The following is a 17507-nucleotide window of genomic DNA, read 5'->3' on the forward strand; positions in this document are numbered from 1 at the left end:
TGCTAACTACCTACCTAGACAAGCAGAGGCCAAAAATACAAGTTAAAAAAAATAAAATGGGAATACCGCAAGGAGGCGTACTTTCTCCCATTTTATTTAAAATCTATCTCGCACAGCAGAAGATAATGATCCGGTGTCAACACCGACGACTTAAGTGCAAAAATTTCCAGCTAAAATATTTCTTCCGAGAGCGCAATCTAAAGTAATCTCTGGCAAAGTCTGCAGTGACCCTATTCACTTCATGGACGAGAGAAGTCAGCACACAGTTCAATATCTTATCGATGGCAGGCGTATCCCCAACTGTTCATAATCCAAAGGTCCCTGTTGTAATCTTCGATAATCTTCCTCACTTCTCTTTGCACGCTATACTCTAATCGACCGGAAGGTGAAATCCAGGAACAAAATCCTAAGAGGATTTGTTGGCACCTCTTGGGGTGATGGGTAAGGACTTTTGGGCTTCCATTCTGAGCGATACACTATCAAGAATTCTGCAAATGCGTCCAGATGACAAATGTGGATCATCTTCTTGAGGAGATCAGGGTGCTATCCACGTTGTGGCGGAAGATACACGTCAGTTTGGACGAAATCCGTTTTAGACAATTTGTGGCTCGATTATCGATAGCAATTGTCATTGAGTGGCGTTCTCAGTTGCCAAAATTATATTAAGTATGGCGACATTCAACTGAAGTTGCGAATCTCAGTTGCTATTTTCAGTTGCAGTGAACATTTTCGTAGAAACAAGGAGTAAAATATCATCAAAAATAATTGCACTGAACTTATTATTTTAAAATAGTTTTTTTGGCGAATTGTGTGTTTTGGATCGAATATAGTGTTCACGAGTTTGAAAAAACGGTGATCGATAGCAGGTTTATCCACCACCCAGTTGGGTTGGCATCAATAATACCATATTTACATTAGGCAATTTTCCTTGCGGCAGTTGTCAGTTTGTCGGTAGGAGAGGGTGTTGAGAGGCAAAGGGTTACCACATGTCTCACCTCTCTCTCGTTCAAAATGACAATTGCCGCAAGGAAAATGGTCAAATGTAAATATGGACTAATTCAGTCGTGCTGGCAATTGACAACGCAACTCAAGTTTAGTGACAATGTATAATCGACACTTTGGAGTCGATTTAGTCCCATCCGACTGGTTAGTGCGCATGATTTCGATCGAACGTATCAACCGATTTGGTCCAAAATTTGATTCTCGTAATATTTCGTCCAAACTTAAATCAAGTTTGAAGATGGGTCATATTGGTACACTCCTTCGGGTAGCCCCCACAAAAGCTCAAAATTTGTCGCTTAAATTGTGTGCAAGATAACTCTAGCAGGGATAACCCAATTTGGTCGAAGCTCTGCCTATTTCTTTCGGATATATGAGCGCTCAAGGGGATTGGCTTCAAACGTTGTAGCTCGCAATATTTTGTCCAAACATATTTCAACTTCGAAGATGGACCATATCGGTCGGTCCACTCCTTGGGGCACCTCAAAATTGTACTCTAAAATTGTGCGCACGATAATACATCGAACATAGTAATATTGGTCTAAACATGAACTGTGTCGGTCAACTTCTTCGAGTACCTGCCACGCAAAATGTCACAATATTTCACCACATAGCGATCCTGTTCGAGAATAGTTTTACAAATTTCAACTGAAGTTAGTTGTTTTGTGGGTAAGCCCATGCTTCCTGTCATAATAACCAAAAGACGACTCTAAAATAACTTATTGCGACCAACTAAAATAGCTGGTTGACACGATAAGTATCGAAAGGAATGACTTTCTTTGACATCTGTTTTTATTTAGGTATCTCCTCCGTAAAAGTTATCCTCTTTTGCGTTTTAATTCAGTTTAAAGCCACTTCCCGGAACGTGTTAAAATTTGAATGGCGGAAGTCAATGGGGGTTATTCTGAGCAAAAAATTTCCCTTGAGTTTTGTCTTTCGTTCGACTCAACTTAAAGGAGAAAGTGAAAAAACTTAGGGGGAATTTTCATTCATCCGAAATATCTCAATATTAGTTTAGTTCCTTTACGTTAAAGTTTCTTAAAGTTTTACCAGTTTTACCATTTTTAACTCGGAAGGCGTTTCTTAACCCCAAAAACTAGTAAAACTTGAAGCAAAATTTAAGAGAGAGCACGTCGTAATGGTTTTCTCTTGTACTACTTTCTGCTCGACAAATTTCGTGGTGTTAAAAGTGGAAAATCTGTTTTTTTCCTTTATATTATAGAAAACAGACCAATTAATATAAATAATAAAAAATTAACCCTGCGTTTACACATGACAGGACAATTGAGTTCATGTATTGATTGTCAAAAACCCAAAACTTGCCTGCGTGACGTAGGCGTCCCGACAACTGCAAATACAGTCGTAAAATTATGAATGAAAATCGTCGATTTCTTTTTGGTTTTTCCTTCACATTTTTTTTTTTTTTTTTTTTTTTTTTTTTTGTTCATGTTCTTTTGTTTTCAACACATTTCAATTATTATCTCACTTATTTTTCACAAAAATGTCAAGAATTTGTTAACCCGGCTGTCTATGAAAGAATGATGGACAGCTGGTAGCCAAACGATAAATGTATGTATGTGTTAGTAAATCAGAGTTGTATTTGAAGACAAACTGTCTAGTGTAAACGCCTAGTAAAGCCAGTAAAATAAAAAACTGTGAAATTTATTTTGTTTGTTGTTATTTTTGTAAGTCCGTGTTTAGAGACACAAATTGCTCGGGAAAGTAAATCCAATTTTTAGGCAATAGGGGGTAGGAAAGAGTATTGAGGAGCTCTTTCCTCTCCGCTCTCTCCCAAAAACTCAATTTACTTTCCCGAGAAATTTGCGTGTCTAAACACAGACTAAGCAGCCATTTGTTTTTTTGACATTGCTGCCAGATCTACTATTTTTCCGTTCCTTTACTTTTGTGCAAAACTTGCTAATACCCTAGACAGACGGCAGAGTTAATCTGCATTAAAAATGTCCTAATTTGAATTAATTTTTCACCCTGACAGACGATAGTTTCTGCATTTATGAAACAGCTGTTTGTGTTGTTTGTTTATACCCAGCAGACCATTTCATAAAGCATTACAAAAGTTCGAAACAAATACACTTTCTACCATTGACCTTTTCACCACGATGAAGCAAAAATAAATTTAATTTATTCGCGACATTTTTGAGTCTTTTTTATATTATAAAAATATTGCAAAACTTTAAAAAACATTTGAAGAAGATATAATTTTCGATAGAATTTTTTGTGAAAATAAAAATTATAACAAGTAAGAAAAGCGTTAAGTTCGGTCGGGCCGAACTTTTTATACCCTCCACCACAAATTTCAGCCATTTCTGTGGATTAATGTGGCCACAACCTTCAAAATACCGAAATTCGGAAGGTACCGTTCTATGGGGGCTATATGATGGCGTGGACCTATACCTACAAATTTCTGGGGGAAAGTTTTATACGCCTAAAGAAGACTAAATACCAAATTTCAGCCATCTCGGTGTGATAATGAGGCTAAAACGTTCAAAATATCGAAAATCGGGAGATATTGTATTATGGGGGCTATATCAACACGTGGGCCTGTATAAACATTTTATGGTAGAAATGTTTCTTAGCCTTTGGAAACACAAAATACAAAGTTACAACCGATTCTTTGGACTTTGCTACATTTAAATCAATCTTCTACATCACAACGTATTTTGGTGCTTTTAAGATTGCTTGTAATTTAGTTTTGATTTCAAATTGTCTAAACTAATTTGATGTTCCACAACCCTCATTCGCTTTTTAACTGATGATTAGCTATGCCAAAATACAGTTCAATTAATAAAATCGCCATTAAAAAAGTGAAAGTCGCAATACAAAGAGGAGTTTGCGAGAATACCAAATACTATTCTTGGAAACACAGACAAACCCTAATTTAGAGTAAGAAGACGAAGAGGAAGAAACGAAATTGATGAAGGCCTTTGTGGCTGGCATTGGCCATTTTCGTTCGAAGCTTTTACTGAATTCTGTTTCAGTTTCAGTGGTGATTATGGGCTAGTTTCCATGGTCTTGATCATCGAAATGTTGATTGTTGTGAGGCTGGTCGCCAAACATGGTTGTTAGGTCCAAAAAGAAAAAACAAAACAAAAAAAAAACACCAAAGGTGATGTTTGTTCATGTTCAAAGTGAATTTTCTTTTTTATTTATGTATGTTTGTATGGATGTGTTTAGCTGTTTGTTTTTCCAACAAAACTTTCTTCCACTCGAAATACTTGAAGATCTTCATCAACACCATTCAACAACCATCGTTGTCGTATTTGTTATCGTCATGGTGTGATGTTATTTTCCTCCTCCTCCTTCGCTCCCTCCCCTCCCCCCATCTTGTTCGTTTGCCATAATAAAATTCAATTAGTATGCATTCATGTTGAACACAGTTGGACTTCAATGATGATCTATCGCCAGCCAGTGATGAGCGTGCTGAAGTTGGGAAGGCCGTTGGTTTGGTCTTGTCCATCCATCCATGCAGTAGTTTCTTTGGAATCTGACAAAAATCATAGTAAATCCTTAGATTATAATTAAATGCGATGGTATCGTTAGTGTCTACCGTGGTGTTGTTGTTGTCTTAGCAGCATCACTGAGCGTGGTGGTGGCTTCACACTCAGAGGATTATGGCAATTTTAATTGAAGTGGAATTTCCGGCACACTGCATTCGACAATGACGACTACTGTGGATGTTTGCCATAAATTCCCATAATAAATCATCATATATTTTCCAAATAAGTGTTGGTGCGAGGAAAATACATATCAACGCAAACATACATACATGAATGGTCATGAAAATATGACACACATTTGCGGATTGGTGAAATCTAAAGGAATTTCTATAGTGCCCAAAGTTGAGATAATAAATGTGAGATATGTAAGACCACTATTTATATATACCTATATAACTACAAGTTCCAAATGGGCAGAATGCTCGTAGTCACCTTTGTATAGCCTGTACACATACATACACATTTGTTACCGCAAGATTCCATAAAGAACACGCTGAGTACGCCCCAGGTTGTAGTCATGATCACAACAACCACCCCCTACTACAATTTCAATACGATCCGACTTGGATTAAAGAAAGTGTTGAACTTTTACGAAGGATATGGATCTAATTTTGGGAATCATTCCTGTCGACCCATCCAGCCATTTAGTTGGTAATCGTAGGATTTTTAAAGCGTTCGGGTTATTATATCAGGAAGCGTGAACTTGACCACGAAAAACGTTATATCGCTGTAAACCGAAATTGTTTATAACATTTGACCACCATATTCTCAAGATGTATCTGAGACATCGATTTGTGAATGACTGTAGCTTTGAATTTAAGGCTGCCGTTGTCAACCAGGTTTCGCACCCATAAAATAGGACGGATAAAACGTTCGACTTGAATATATTTATTTTTGTATTCGTCGATATTATTGAGGAATTCCAGATGGTCCGTAGTTGATTAAAGGCTCCGTTAGCTTTACCAATTCTATTTGGGATGTCGACATCCGCTCCACCTTCGATTGCAATTATGCTTCCGAGATAACAGAATTTCTCCACAAATTCGGTCGGTTCGCCCTCAATAAGAAAGGGGGTTGAGTTTATGACTTTTGTGCGTATTGCTTTGGTTTTACCTATGCCTATCTTAAGTCCTGCACTAGTTGACTGTGCTACTAAGTCATTAATCTTTGACTGCATATCGCAGTGTTCCTCGATTTGTATGATCGATTGTGTCAGTGAGAATTTTGTCGATGACCAGTCCTGTTCCTATTTACTCTTAGCACACTTCTCTTCGCTCTATCACTCTCTGCACTATAGACTGCCGGTAAAAATAACACGCACACCTCTTCAGATCTGTCACTCCGTTGAAAGTAACAGCCGCTCTATAATCGATCTTTCCCGGATTCGAGAGTCATTCAACCGTTGCCACAATTTACTTAATCCTATACAAATGTTGGATTGCTTCTGTTCGTCTAGCCACTTATGATCGCCTACTAGCATGTTGGTTGCTACCGTGGAGCAATAGTATGCACACTCGCCTTGAACGTTAAAGGTCGTGGGTTCGATTTCCAGATCAGGCAACATAAAATTGTCAACGGTGTTGGCGACATTTCCTGAGTATTTCAGCCATGTAAAACTTCTCTATAAGTGGTGTTTTAAGACACGCCGTTCGGACTCGGCGATAAACTGTAGGTCCCATATCATTGAGTTAATATGAATCGGGGTGCACTCATTGATATGAGAGAAGTCTCCCTTGTCCCGTATGGGATGTTTGTGGAACAGTTATTATTATTACTAGTATGTTTATTTCAAGTGTAAGTTCCATAACTATTGGGTCTTTACTGTTCGTACGACAAAGCTCACTACGCTCATTTTCTAGTACGGTCACCCCTTGCCAATCAGCTTTTCCATGGAGCAGAAAAGGGCTGCGGTTAGAGAATACAAATTCGAGCGGTATGTTAACGGATATGATGATTGGGAGATGGTCTGAGCCAAGGGCAATATCCTTTTATCTTCGTAGAAGCGTCTTTTACAACTGTCCAAAATGTGGAGTTATCAACTTGGTCGGTCAGCGCTGTAACCCTCTAGTCATTAGACGGAATGCCAAAGCTTATGATGAGCGTTGAAGTACCCAGCACCAGGGACAGCTATTCATAGGCGGTATCTACACATTAAGCAACCCTAGCTCGGCTGTCCTACAATTTACTGCTACTCTAATACATTCCATGTTTGGGTCACTAGAAACATGCTCAAGAGGGATAGGTCTGTACTCCTCCGCTTCTTGTGCGATCCTTTCGCAAAACTTTGTAACCATCGCAAAGATGCAAGCTACAGGTGACGGTGAGGTTTGTTTCCTGGATCGCGACCACCTTGATGTTCTTCCTCCGACTCTTAAAGTCTACGATTTTGCTGAGTCTGTTGCGGAGACCGTTGCAATTGAATTGCAGAAATGATGCATTTTAGGGACGCTGAACAGCAACATGGGGTGTTAGATGCTGTGTTTGTTGTTGTTGTGGAGGCTGCAATTGTGTTTCGCATTCCGGTGACGAAGTTGGAGACACGCTCTGGGAGATGATCTGTAGCAGCAACGTAACACTTATTGCAGTGGGCTTGGATTTGACAAAGACCAGAGCAGCCTCGGAAGTGCTCCAATTCCCTGAATTCAGTTGCATATCACGATGTTGTCAAACATTGGTTGCGGATCTGGCAAGCGGAGCAGATCTATGGCTCGGGGTTCTTCTTTATACCGTCACGGACCCAAAGAGCTTGGAGCAGGCGTTTCGGGATATTGCTGCTCCCACGGTGAAAACTGTGCGCACACAAAAGAATGATATGGTCAAAAGATAGTATATAAACGAAAGAAGTGGATATAGTTCCGATCTTTTCTTTGATGGAATAGTTATTTTTTACTAGTTGGATCCCGAACTATACAACTCTAGATCTATGTTTGATACAAATGTGAGAGTGTCTATCTCGTATCTACCCAGTAGTCGGTGTCTTCTTGTGTGCAACAAGGGGCACCTACAAAGTAGATGTTCGACAGTCTCTATTAAGATATATCTCTGGTGCATCTTCAAAAAGTCTACAGATCTAATCCTACAATGACCTGTAATAAGTCCCACAGCGATTTTTATCCCTATCTTATCAAGTGAAATAATGGAAGCCGTTGTTCGATGAGAGATCACAGGCCAGAATGCATTGGATGTCCAACATTCAAGTTCCATAAGCCATCTAAGTAGATTGTTGCAGATGTAGAAGCACATTGGTGCCTGAACAAATTCATCAATTGGTAGATCGGTAGATTTAGAGCCATCTCGAGCTGTTTCTGCTAATTCACTTTCCGTGTCGGACTCAAAAACTAGACAAGCCGTAATGACCCAAGAGGTACATTGAAAAATTAGGCAACCCTCTGTTTTGCCATTCAACGGTGTATAAAAAGCACTTGACATTGCGAAACTATATAACCTTTTGTCAATAATTCCATCAGTTTCTTTAACTTTTAAATGGAAAACGCGGGCAATGACATTATGGCGATCATGAGGTTTTTGTGACGGTAAAAGAGCTTCAACTATTTCTTTCCATTTGGGATTGCAGGTAAATGTTATAAATAAATCTGCCCTGCCGCATGTGCACATAAGTCATTGCATCCTGAGAACGTTCATGCATGTATCTAGGCCCGCCAGTGAACGAAGATGGAAGGACAATTAATTGGCCAATATCCGATACGTTTGCATCTTCTCTTCTGAATGCATATCTTAAATTCACATAACTATCTGCCCTTAGTTCCTTTTGGTGGTTTCGTATGTAGTTAAGTCGCCCTGTTTCGGTTTTTGCGTACATATCTACTAAAAACTGACTGAAAAGGTTTCGGTAATAGATTATATGGTTTTTATTATTAGAGCTAACCATTATCCGATATGCATAAGAGTTAGCTGCGGACACTAATTTAGCTGAAGGTTTTTTGTGGTTGGATCTATTAATATTGTATCCATCTTCACCTCTGCAAAACAATAAAGGATACTGAAGAGCGTCGTATGACCGGTGTAACTCATTTATGAATTGAAGATTTTCGTCGTGGCTTCGAATCAAAATATCTCTACTTTGAAATTGTTGACCTGCAATGACAACAGCAACTTCTTTAGTAGTTGGAGCATTATACCTTCCAGGATGTTCATTCAACGGTGTTTTTTCTGCGTGTATAACAACCTCAAACTCTGGACAGTCTACTGGAACACATTCGATGGCCTTTTTCAAGTCTATTATGTATGCATTTTCTGAACCAAGAAATGTGAAGAATTCTTATGAGTTCCTATCAAAAGGGACTTCAAGATTTCTGGCAAAGACTGAAATGGGGAAAGCTGTACTTTACCAGAATTGCAGCACATCCATGCAGATTCTTGTTTCCATTTCTTTGCATTACAAAAACGACAGATCAAGTCCATTCTACCAATATGTAAATATGTGTCTTGTTCGTAGTCTGTAGCTGGATTGTACTTAAACGATTTCTCTTTTGCTACCCAGGGTCGGCGTAAATTTTCCCGAAATTGGGTCTGCGACACGGCATTTGCAGTGGGGTTTCTTTCTTTACACCTTCTTAATGTGTTCCGTCGAACCTCGGGATTCTTATGCTGATAAGGAGCTGCATCTTTTTTGGTAAGCAGCAACAGCCTTTCTGTTGACTTCTGGCCTCTTGTTTTGGTAAGCAGCAACAGCTTTTCGGTGGACTTTCGGTGTATTTTTTGGTAAATAGAAACAGCTTTTCTATTGACCTCTGGTCTCTTGTTTTGGTAAGCAGCAACAGCTTTCGGTGGACTTTCGGTGTATTTTTTGGTAAATAGAAACAGCTTTTCTATTGACCTCTGGTCTCTTGTTTTGGTAAGCAGCAACAGCTTTCGGTGGACTTTCGGTGTATTTTTTGGTAAATAGAAACAGCTTTTCTATTGACCTCTGGTCTCTTGTTTTGGTAAGCAGCAATAGATTTTCGGTGGACTTTCGGTGAATTTTTTCGGTAAATAGAAACAGCTTTTCTATTGACCTCTGGTCTCTTGTCTTGGTAAGCAGCAACAGCTCTTTGGCGGACTTTGGGTGCATTGTTTTTTTTTGGTAAATAGAAACTGCCTTTCTGTTGACCTCTGGTCTCTTGTCTTGGTAAGCAGCAACAACTTTTCCACACTTCCAGCCGTTATCTATGTTTCACGGGTGGTTAAGTCCGATCATCGGGCATTTTAGAATGTTATTTTAGTGGGTAGACGTTATTTTTTAATTTAAATAAATTAGTTTCCTATCGCCGATTATTGTTTTTTACATCTTCACTCACCCAAAATATACATAAGTAGATCAATCACGCTCCAATGTTCATCATCACAAACTTGATTAATGCATATGATCCGCACAACCATTTGACCGTGTGTGTTCCACATAAGATTTTTATTTCTTCTACACTACATACCTACTCCACATTATCATGGTTCATCGTCGTTCGTGACAGACACTTCTAATGGTTGGAACATGAAAAAATGTTGCTGTGAAAAAAAGTGGTGAGCTGCGAAATGTTTTTTCTGCTTTAGTTTACTTGTTGTTATTGTTCTCTTGAATGAAAATGAAACTAATCTTGAAAATGTATTCTACATGTGACCTCATGGAATGAGTAATAGGGGAAAAAACGATTGCGTATCGCCGAAGAGAAATGAATGAGAAAAAATAAAGTATGTAAAAATGGTTTATTAATATTATATAATTGTGTGGAATGTGCATAATGATCGTTGGGGAGGTCAGTTAAGATTTTGTTTTGAAAAAAAAAATGATGAATTAGAAAATGATAAAAAAAATTATATTAGTGGTATTGCGGTAAAAATAAATATAAGGAAAACAAATGTAAGGATTTTATTAAATTTCTCGTTGGAGTTGAGCTTTATGATCGAAGATTTTTGCAAGGAAAAAGGAAAGCCGAAGATTCAAACCCACCAAATGATGTGACCTGGTTTCGCCATTGGTGTTTCTTATATTTGAAATTATATTTAATTGTTTTTGTACAAAAAATTAAGGTGTTTTTTCTTTCCTTTAAAAATCGTTAATTTTGAGATTGCCCAGTTACCTATAAGTTCGGAAAGTTAATTTTCCTTTTATGGTCATTGAAATTACAAATTTTTCTACTTGCTTTTAGTTTAATAAGCACTAAAAACACCTTCCAAGGTTAGGCACATCAAGTTATCCACTGTACCATAATGCTTTTCTTGCCATTTTATGTTTTACTAAATTTAAAAAAATCGAATTTTTATACTCACCTCTTTTTCATTCACATTTGCAGTTACCGATTCGCCGATTAAATTCATAAGACTGCCTGCTCAAGCTCCAGTAATACGTTACAGTCGAATTGAATTGCAAGCAGAGCAACAGCCACAACTGCATGAAGCACCAACATCAAAAGCAGTAGCAACAACAGTACTGGCAACGGCAGCAAATGAATCTCAAGCCGCTGTGGAAAATGTTCCAACTACAGATGCTCCACTGGATATACAAAGTGATGACGCATCAGCATATGGCCTATTGGAAACGGCACTTAGTCCATTAATACCACGTCAAAATCGTGCAAGCTCTAACAGTTGCCCTAGATCTTGTCCACCTAGTTTAACAGTTGGTGCTGATGCCGTCTGCGGTTCGGATGGTTTAATTTATGCCAATTTGTGTGATATGAAGAAAAAAACTTGCTCCAGAAATGGCGTCATTAAGGTAATGTTGAGGATCATCGATTTTCAAGAGAACTTTATGAAACAACTTTTTTTGCTCTGATATTTTAGGATGTTCGTGATGGCTGTGAAAGGGCCAAGGGTTCGGATTGTAAACACCGTTGTCCCAGTGAAAAAGATCCTGTTTGCGGTACAGATGGGCGTACATATTTGAATAGGTAGGTAAACAATGGGAATGCTAAAGGGTGAAGAATTGGGGATTTTAAAAATCTTTAAAAAACAAGGAAAACAATAAACGGGAATTCGCTGATTCGTTGCTCGGTAATAGACGATTTGAAGTTGATCGGGAACTAGATCCTTCATTGTTCGGCAATAGACGATTTGAAAATGAGTATGATTCGTTGTCCAGGTACTCCAAGTTCACGGGGAGGGTTCTCGAGTAGTCGGTGGTTCGGGACTCGGCGCTCAGATGTTCGGCCATTCGGTAATTCGGGGTTCGTGTTGCGGTTGTTAAGGCACACTACGCTCGTGCTACGCTAACCTCTTAAATATACTAAAAGTACTGACTAGTGGAACAACACCCGGAGGTGGAGTAAATTAATTAACACCCCACAACTAAATGGGTAGCTTCCAAAAATATTTTCCAACACTCCCTACACTTCCGTGTTAGTTGACGGACTAGGAACACTCAAGTACTCAAAGCCCGTGTGGCTAGGTCCCTGCACAAGCCTATCATTCCCACCACAAACTGAAATACTTATGTATACAGACGTACAATGTGCTTGAGAATTACTCCGCGGTTGTTATCCAGGGGATTTATTAAATTGCATTGTAACGCACCGTGCCCATAGTACTGTTAGTTGTATATTGAGAGATTGAACACTCACATTGTTTTTTGTTATTTGTTGTGGGCAGTAATGTTGTTGCATTAATGTACGTGAGCAATTTGACACGAAAGAATCTTCGGTCAGGGGCCGTCACCTAAACAATTATATGTTTTTGTGCGTATATTTATTTTCACCATGGGAGCGGCAATATATACTGGAATTCTGCTCCGATCTCTTTTGGCTCGTGCCGTTATAGAGAAAAACCAATGGTCATAGATCTGTTCCGTTTGCCAGATCCGCATTCGCTATGTGTCAACTTCGGTGTGAAATAATGGATGTATAGAATGAGTGCACTTCCGAATCTACTCTGGTCTTAATAACCTCCAGGACTACTGTGATAGGAGTTATGTTATGTTACTGTTGTATAGAAACCTACGTAGAAGCATAGGTTTGAAATACTTTGGTTTCGGGTCAGTTCGGTAAGAAAGAACCCGAGAGACACCCCCGTAGTCTCTCCAGCAGCATCTAAAACCACATGCATAATTCCTGCAGTTATCCGCAACAAAGTCTGCGAAATCGTAGACTTTATGAGTCGGATGTACGTCATGGTCGCCGCGATGGTTACAACGTTTTTCGGAAGTAGATGCGGAGTAAGTAGACTTGCATTCCTAATAAACCAATCTGTCCAGTACAGATCTGTATTGCTTGAGCTAAACACTATTCAAATCACCACCTAATGGATAGGCCTTGGCCACCCAGACGAGTCAGGGAGAATTTTAGTGATCTGTAATGGTAGGTCCAGAGATACAAAGAGAACCCCTAGATTAAGAATCCTAACAGGCAGGTTTGAGAAATATTCACACTGATGGAGTCGCTGAGGCTTTAGGTGCCTATAGTGTGAATGTCGTCCTCGTGGCAGCTGAAGAATAACAGCTGCCAAGGCAAACGAGAGTCATGTTGGAGCAACTAAGATCTGGTTGGTGAAGCCGTCTCAATTCTTAATGGGCAAAATTGATGGCACGCAGGACATCTGCTTAGCATGCGACACCGGTCCGCATACTACGCTGCACCTTTTTAACTGGAGGCGGGGCCGAATCAATGAAACGAAGACATACACGTAGAAGCTGCTACAACAACAACTAGTGACCCATACATGTTATGTATGAGGGAGCAATGAAGTGTGAGATTGCCGAGGTAGAGTTGCTTAATGTGCACATATCACCGATAAACAGTTGTACCCTGCGTTATATGCCCGATATTCGCTTTTGGGGCGCAATAACCGTCCGGTGCTAGGTGACTTCAATGTTTATCATGAGCTTTTTCATTCAGCCACTGGCAATGACCAGAAGGGCACTGCGTTGATCCAGCAAATTGATAGGTCCTCATTTTGCACGGTGAATGAAGACGCTCCTACGAGGAAAGGAGGAAATTGCAACAGCTCGCCAGACATCACCATTATGGCACCCGGGCCGGTCTGATAAATGACGTGTTCTGGCAGCCCATTAATTTCCTTGGCCCAAGCGACCTTCATCATCGTCTCCGTTAACACACCACCCATCTTTATAACCTCTGAACGCAGTACTTCTCTGAATCATGAAAATGGCAATTGTCAAGGGTTAAAAAATTTACCAATCACCTCTTCAGAGTGCTTCATATTCCCTCAGGTCCTCGGTTAGCTGAATGATAATCTGAAACTAGAACAAATTTCCCATCAGAGGCGACTGGACTAGCAAATGAGCGTGATGAGCTTTGTTCTACGAACCCTGAAGACTCAAGAGTTAGGCGAGCATAAGCGGAAAAAGTGGATAGTCCCTCTTCGAAGCAGTGCAACATTGGTACAGGATTAACTAAATTTTGTGCAACGATTAAAACACTCTCGAATCCGGGAAATGATAGAACGGATGTTACCTTCAATGGCGTGACAGTGGCAATTTATAGGGCCCAAAGTGATAGTGGAAAGACGAACGTGCTACGCCGTATAGGAGACCTCTCAGTCGAGGAGGTACTATAATAATTTACGATGAGTGACATTGTAGATGTTATCCAAATCGAGAAATCATCCAAAATGCTGGTCCCCTACGGGATATCAATTTTAATGCTTGAGCAGCAGTACGAACCCGGAGTTGAGTATTTGAGTGTCCTCAATATATCGTTCGCCATCCATAATGTACCTGGAATGTTGACAGAGTGGTCTCGCTACTGAAGCCTGGTAAGGAGGAGAATCGTACAGTCCGATTTCAATCCTGACACCAGTAGCAAAAATTATGGAAGTATTACTCCTCCCAACGGTGATAAGCAGTTTCCCAGTTACCAAACATCAGCATGGATTCCCGAAAATGCACAGTATCACCACAGCATTACACGTTATATTCAGACATATAAGTCGAGGACTGAACCAGAACAGGCTGTACGACCGAACATTCATGGTGGCTCTTGATCTGTCGAAGACCTTTGATACCGTCAACCATGCCAAGCTATTCTAGGACATTAAGAAGTCTTTCACCAGCCTTTTTTTAAACGTTGGATAACCAACTATATTTGGACGCCAGTCGTTTGTGGAATTCCCGTAGAGTGAAACAGGGAGTTTCACAAGGCAGGATGATATCTCCAGAACTGTTTAACCTCTACCTTTCTGAAATTACACACTCTCCAGACGACATAGAGATCGTAATGTATACGGATGATTGTAAGATTATGACGTCGGGTCTTATCGACGATGACACATGTAATAGGTTTAACCTCTACATAGCTGACTTAGGGCAGTTTTTCCATATGAGGAATATGAAGATATCCGCCGCTTAATCCACTACTATGCTAAAATCCTCTAGAGCATATTCATCGATCCGTTCGCTAAATACCCCATGATATTGGCGATATCATGTATAAGTCGCCTGAGCAAGTCACAGCTATCTGCGACATGTTAGAACAAGGTTCTTAAGTTGCCGGCAGTACTTGTGGTACTGGCAAAGAAACCTTGTTGACCTCTTATAAAGCAACGGGCCCGTCTGTGGTATGCAATGCGGAGCCAGTGTGGTATGCAAATGTTAATGTTTGACAGCATGTTTAAGTCGTCCATGCAAGCCGCAGCTATTTGCGACAATATCAGCAGTTGGAACAAGGTTCCCAAGTTTCTGGTCGGCAGCACTTGGGGTGCTGACAAAGAAACCTTGTTGACCTTTTAGAAAACAATAGGCCGATCTGTTGTAAATTATGTGGCACCAGTGTGATATAAACATGTTAGTGCTTCGCAGTGGAAGAATATATAAAACTACCAAAATGCCGACCTATGGGCTGTAAAATTGTGCATCAGCGCAACAAGATGTTTTCAATGCCGATACCTGTTTGGCTGTTATCGCGTCACAAATTTTTGGAGAGTTCATGATGATCTAGAAAAAGAGATCTAAAGGCCCAACGAGAACCTATAGATCAACGAGCCTATCACGCATGCCTGGATAGCATTCACACTAATGAACTGATTGCACAGGCAGTTTCCAGGTATAGTGTAAATGCCGCACTCGTAAACCAACCCCATCGATCGCAGCACAAGAACGCCAGACGCCAAGGCAAACACCTGTCTCCTGGTTCTTAATGGACTCAGCCAGTCCAGGTTTGCATTTTACTTTTACAATGCACCATCAATAACTGATACAACGCAATTTTATGCCGTCAGTCTCTTAGTGTTGAACATTTTTCATTTGGCGCCTTAAAGTATGCTGTTACAATTTAACGGAGATTGCATTAGAGTTCGTTTACATTGTATTGGATTTAGTAGATTCCAATAGATCCTCATAAAAAAGGTTAGACCGGAAAAAGGTTCCATATGGGAAAATAAATGAATATAGGTTTAAAATAAGAAATAAGTCACCAAACTTACCGGTTTAAGCAAAGGCCATAATTTTCCCGGACATTTGTATTCATATTGTATCTTGTTTTCCAATTAGAAGTTCTCACAATTATTAATTTCTGCTTCTTTTGAACACCTTTTGTAGATGTATGCTGCGTGTTCAAGCCTGTCGCGTTGGCATGGCTGCTGTGAAAATGGCTCACGTTGGTCCTTGCAGTAATACCAGTGCCATACGTGAATCCTGTCCCGTCGACTGTAATCAATCTCCCAAAGATGGTCCCATTTGTGCTTCCGATGGAAATGTTTACAATTCCACCTGTGAAATGAAACTGCTGACATGTGGTCAAGGTGTGGTGAAAACTAGCCGCAAACATTGTCAATCGACAAGAATGTGTCGTGAATCATGTTGGCGGGTGGCCCGACCCACATGTGGTTCAGATGGTAGACTTTATGCTAGCCCTTGTAAAATGCGTTCATCCAATTGTGGTAAACACATATTCGAAGTACCGTTATCGTTTTGTATGCCCCAGGAGCGTCATGGTAATCAAGTGGAAAATTGTCCCACAGAGTGTCCTGACAGCGATAGTTCAGCCTACGTATGCGGCAGTGATGGTAATATTTATTCGTCGTTGTGTGAATTGAAAATGCTGAATTGTGGGTAAGTTTAGGGCAATATATAAAATAAGAAACATTGTTTTGACTTTTTCGTGTGTCTGTCTCTTAGGCCCCAACGTAAATCAATACAGAAAATGAGCATGGACAAGTGCAAGGCCCGTTTGACTAGATGTAAGCAATTGCCACCATGCAAGGACTTCAACAATTTATATGGCTCTATATTTTCCTCCAAGAGAAGTGATAAACTGTGTGGAACGGATGCCAAAACCTATAACAACGAGTGTGAATTGGCTCATGCCACTTGCCTGTAAGAAATACATCCAGTCTGTAGCCTTTTACCTTTGGTTGTAATCTTCATTTAAATTTTACAGGAGAGGTGTTAATTTGGCCCACATTGGACCGTGCACAGATTTGAAAGCTCCCATCAAGGATTGCGGTGAACGCTGCACACGCCAAGACCTTGAAAGTGGTCCAATTTGTGGTTCCGATGGCAATACCTACGCCACACTATGCGAATTTAAACGAAGAACCTGCCATCTGCGTGTTGTGCCAGTCTCTCTGAAAAACTGCCCTCTAACAGCTGACTGTGATACTGATTGTGATTCCCAGCCTCCCAATTTTGTTTGTGGCTCCGATAATAAATTCTATAAATCCGAATGCCATATGCGCAAGGAAAATTGTGGCAAACATGTGTTTGTGGTGCCGCTGAAACGTTGCCTCAGCAATGTACAATTCAAGGGTTGTGCTAAAATATGTCCTCCAGATTTTGAACCAATTTGTGGCAGTGACCACATGACCTATTCCAATGAGTGCTTTTTGGAAATGGAAAATTGTCGCAGCAACAACACCATAACGATACAACATTATGGTGCATGTGGCCGGCCGGAGGCACCTTCACATAATTTTTTATACTAGAATAAAAGTGAAAACATTAGAGAAATAGAGAAGCTAAACAAAATAAAGAAAAAAAAACAAAACAAAAAACATATTAAAACTTAATGTAGTAGCAACAATGAGAGGATGATAAGCAGCTTATTGGGC

General features: G+C 40.0%; 1 protein-coding gene across 8 annotated transcripts in view; it reads left to right on the top strand.

The window, feature by feature from the left end:
• LOC141404244 (agrin) overlaps nt 1-17450 on the top strand; it is a 91242-nt gene extending 73792 nt beyond the window's left edge. For all 8 annotated transcript variants that reach the window (XM_073987638.1, XM_073987641.1, XM_073987637.1 and 5 more), the window contains 5 exons: nt 10802-11223; nt 11292-11398; nt 15997-16509; nt 16576-16773; nt 16838-17450. In XM_073987638.1, coding sequence (XP_073843739.1) covers nt 10802-11223; nt 11292-11398; nt 15997-16509; nt 16576-16773; nt 16838-17381 — 1784 coding nt within the window. In that variant the 3' untranslated portion in view covers nt 17382-17450. The remainder of the gene's footprint in view (nt 1-10801; nt 11224-11291; nt 11399-15996; nt 16510-16575; nt 16774-16837) is intronic.
• The last annotated feature ends 57 nt before the right edge of the window (nt 17451-17507 follow it).

The sequence above is a fragment of the Musca autumnalis genome, unplaced genomic scaffold (genome assembly GCF_047663935.1).
Source record: "Musca autumnalis isolate F117 unplaced genomic scaffold, ASM4766393v1 scaffold_4, whole genome shotgun sequence".
NCBI lineage: Eukaryota > Metazoa > Arthropoda > Insecta > Diptera > Muscidae > Musca > Musca autumnalis.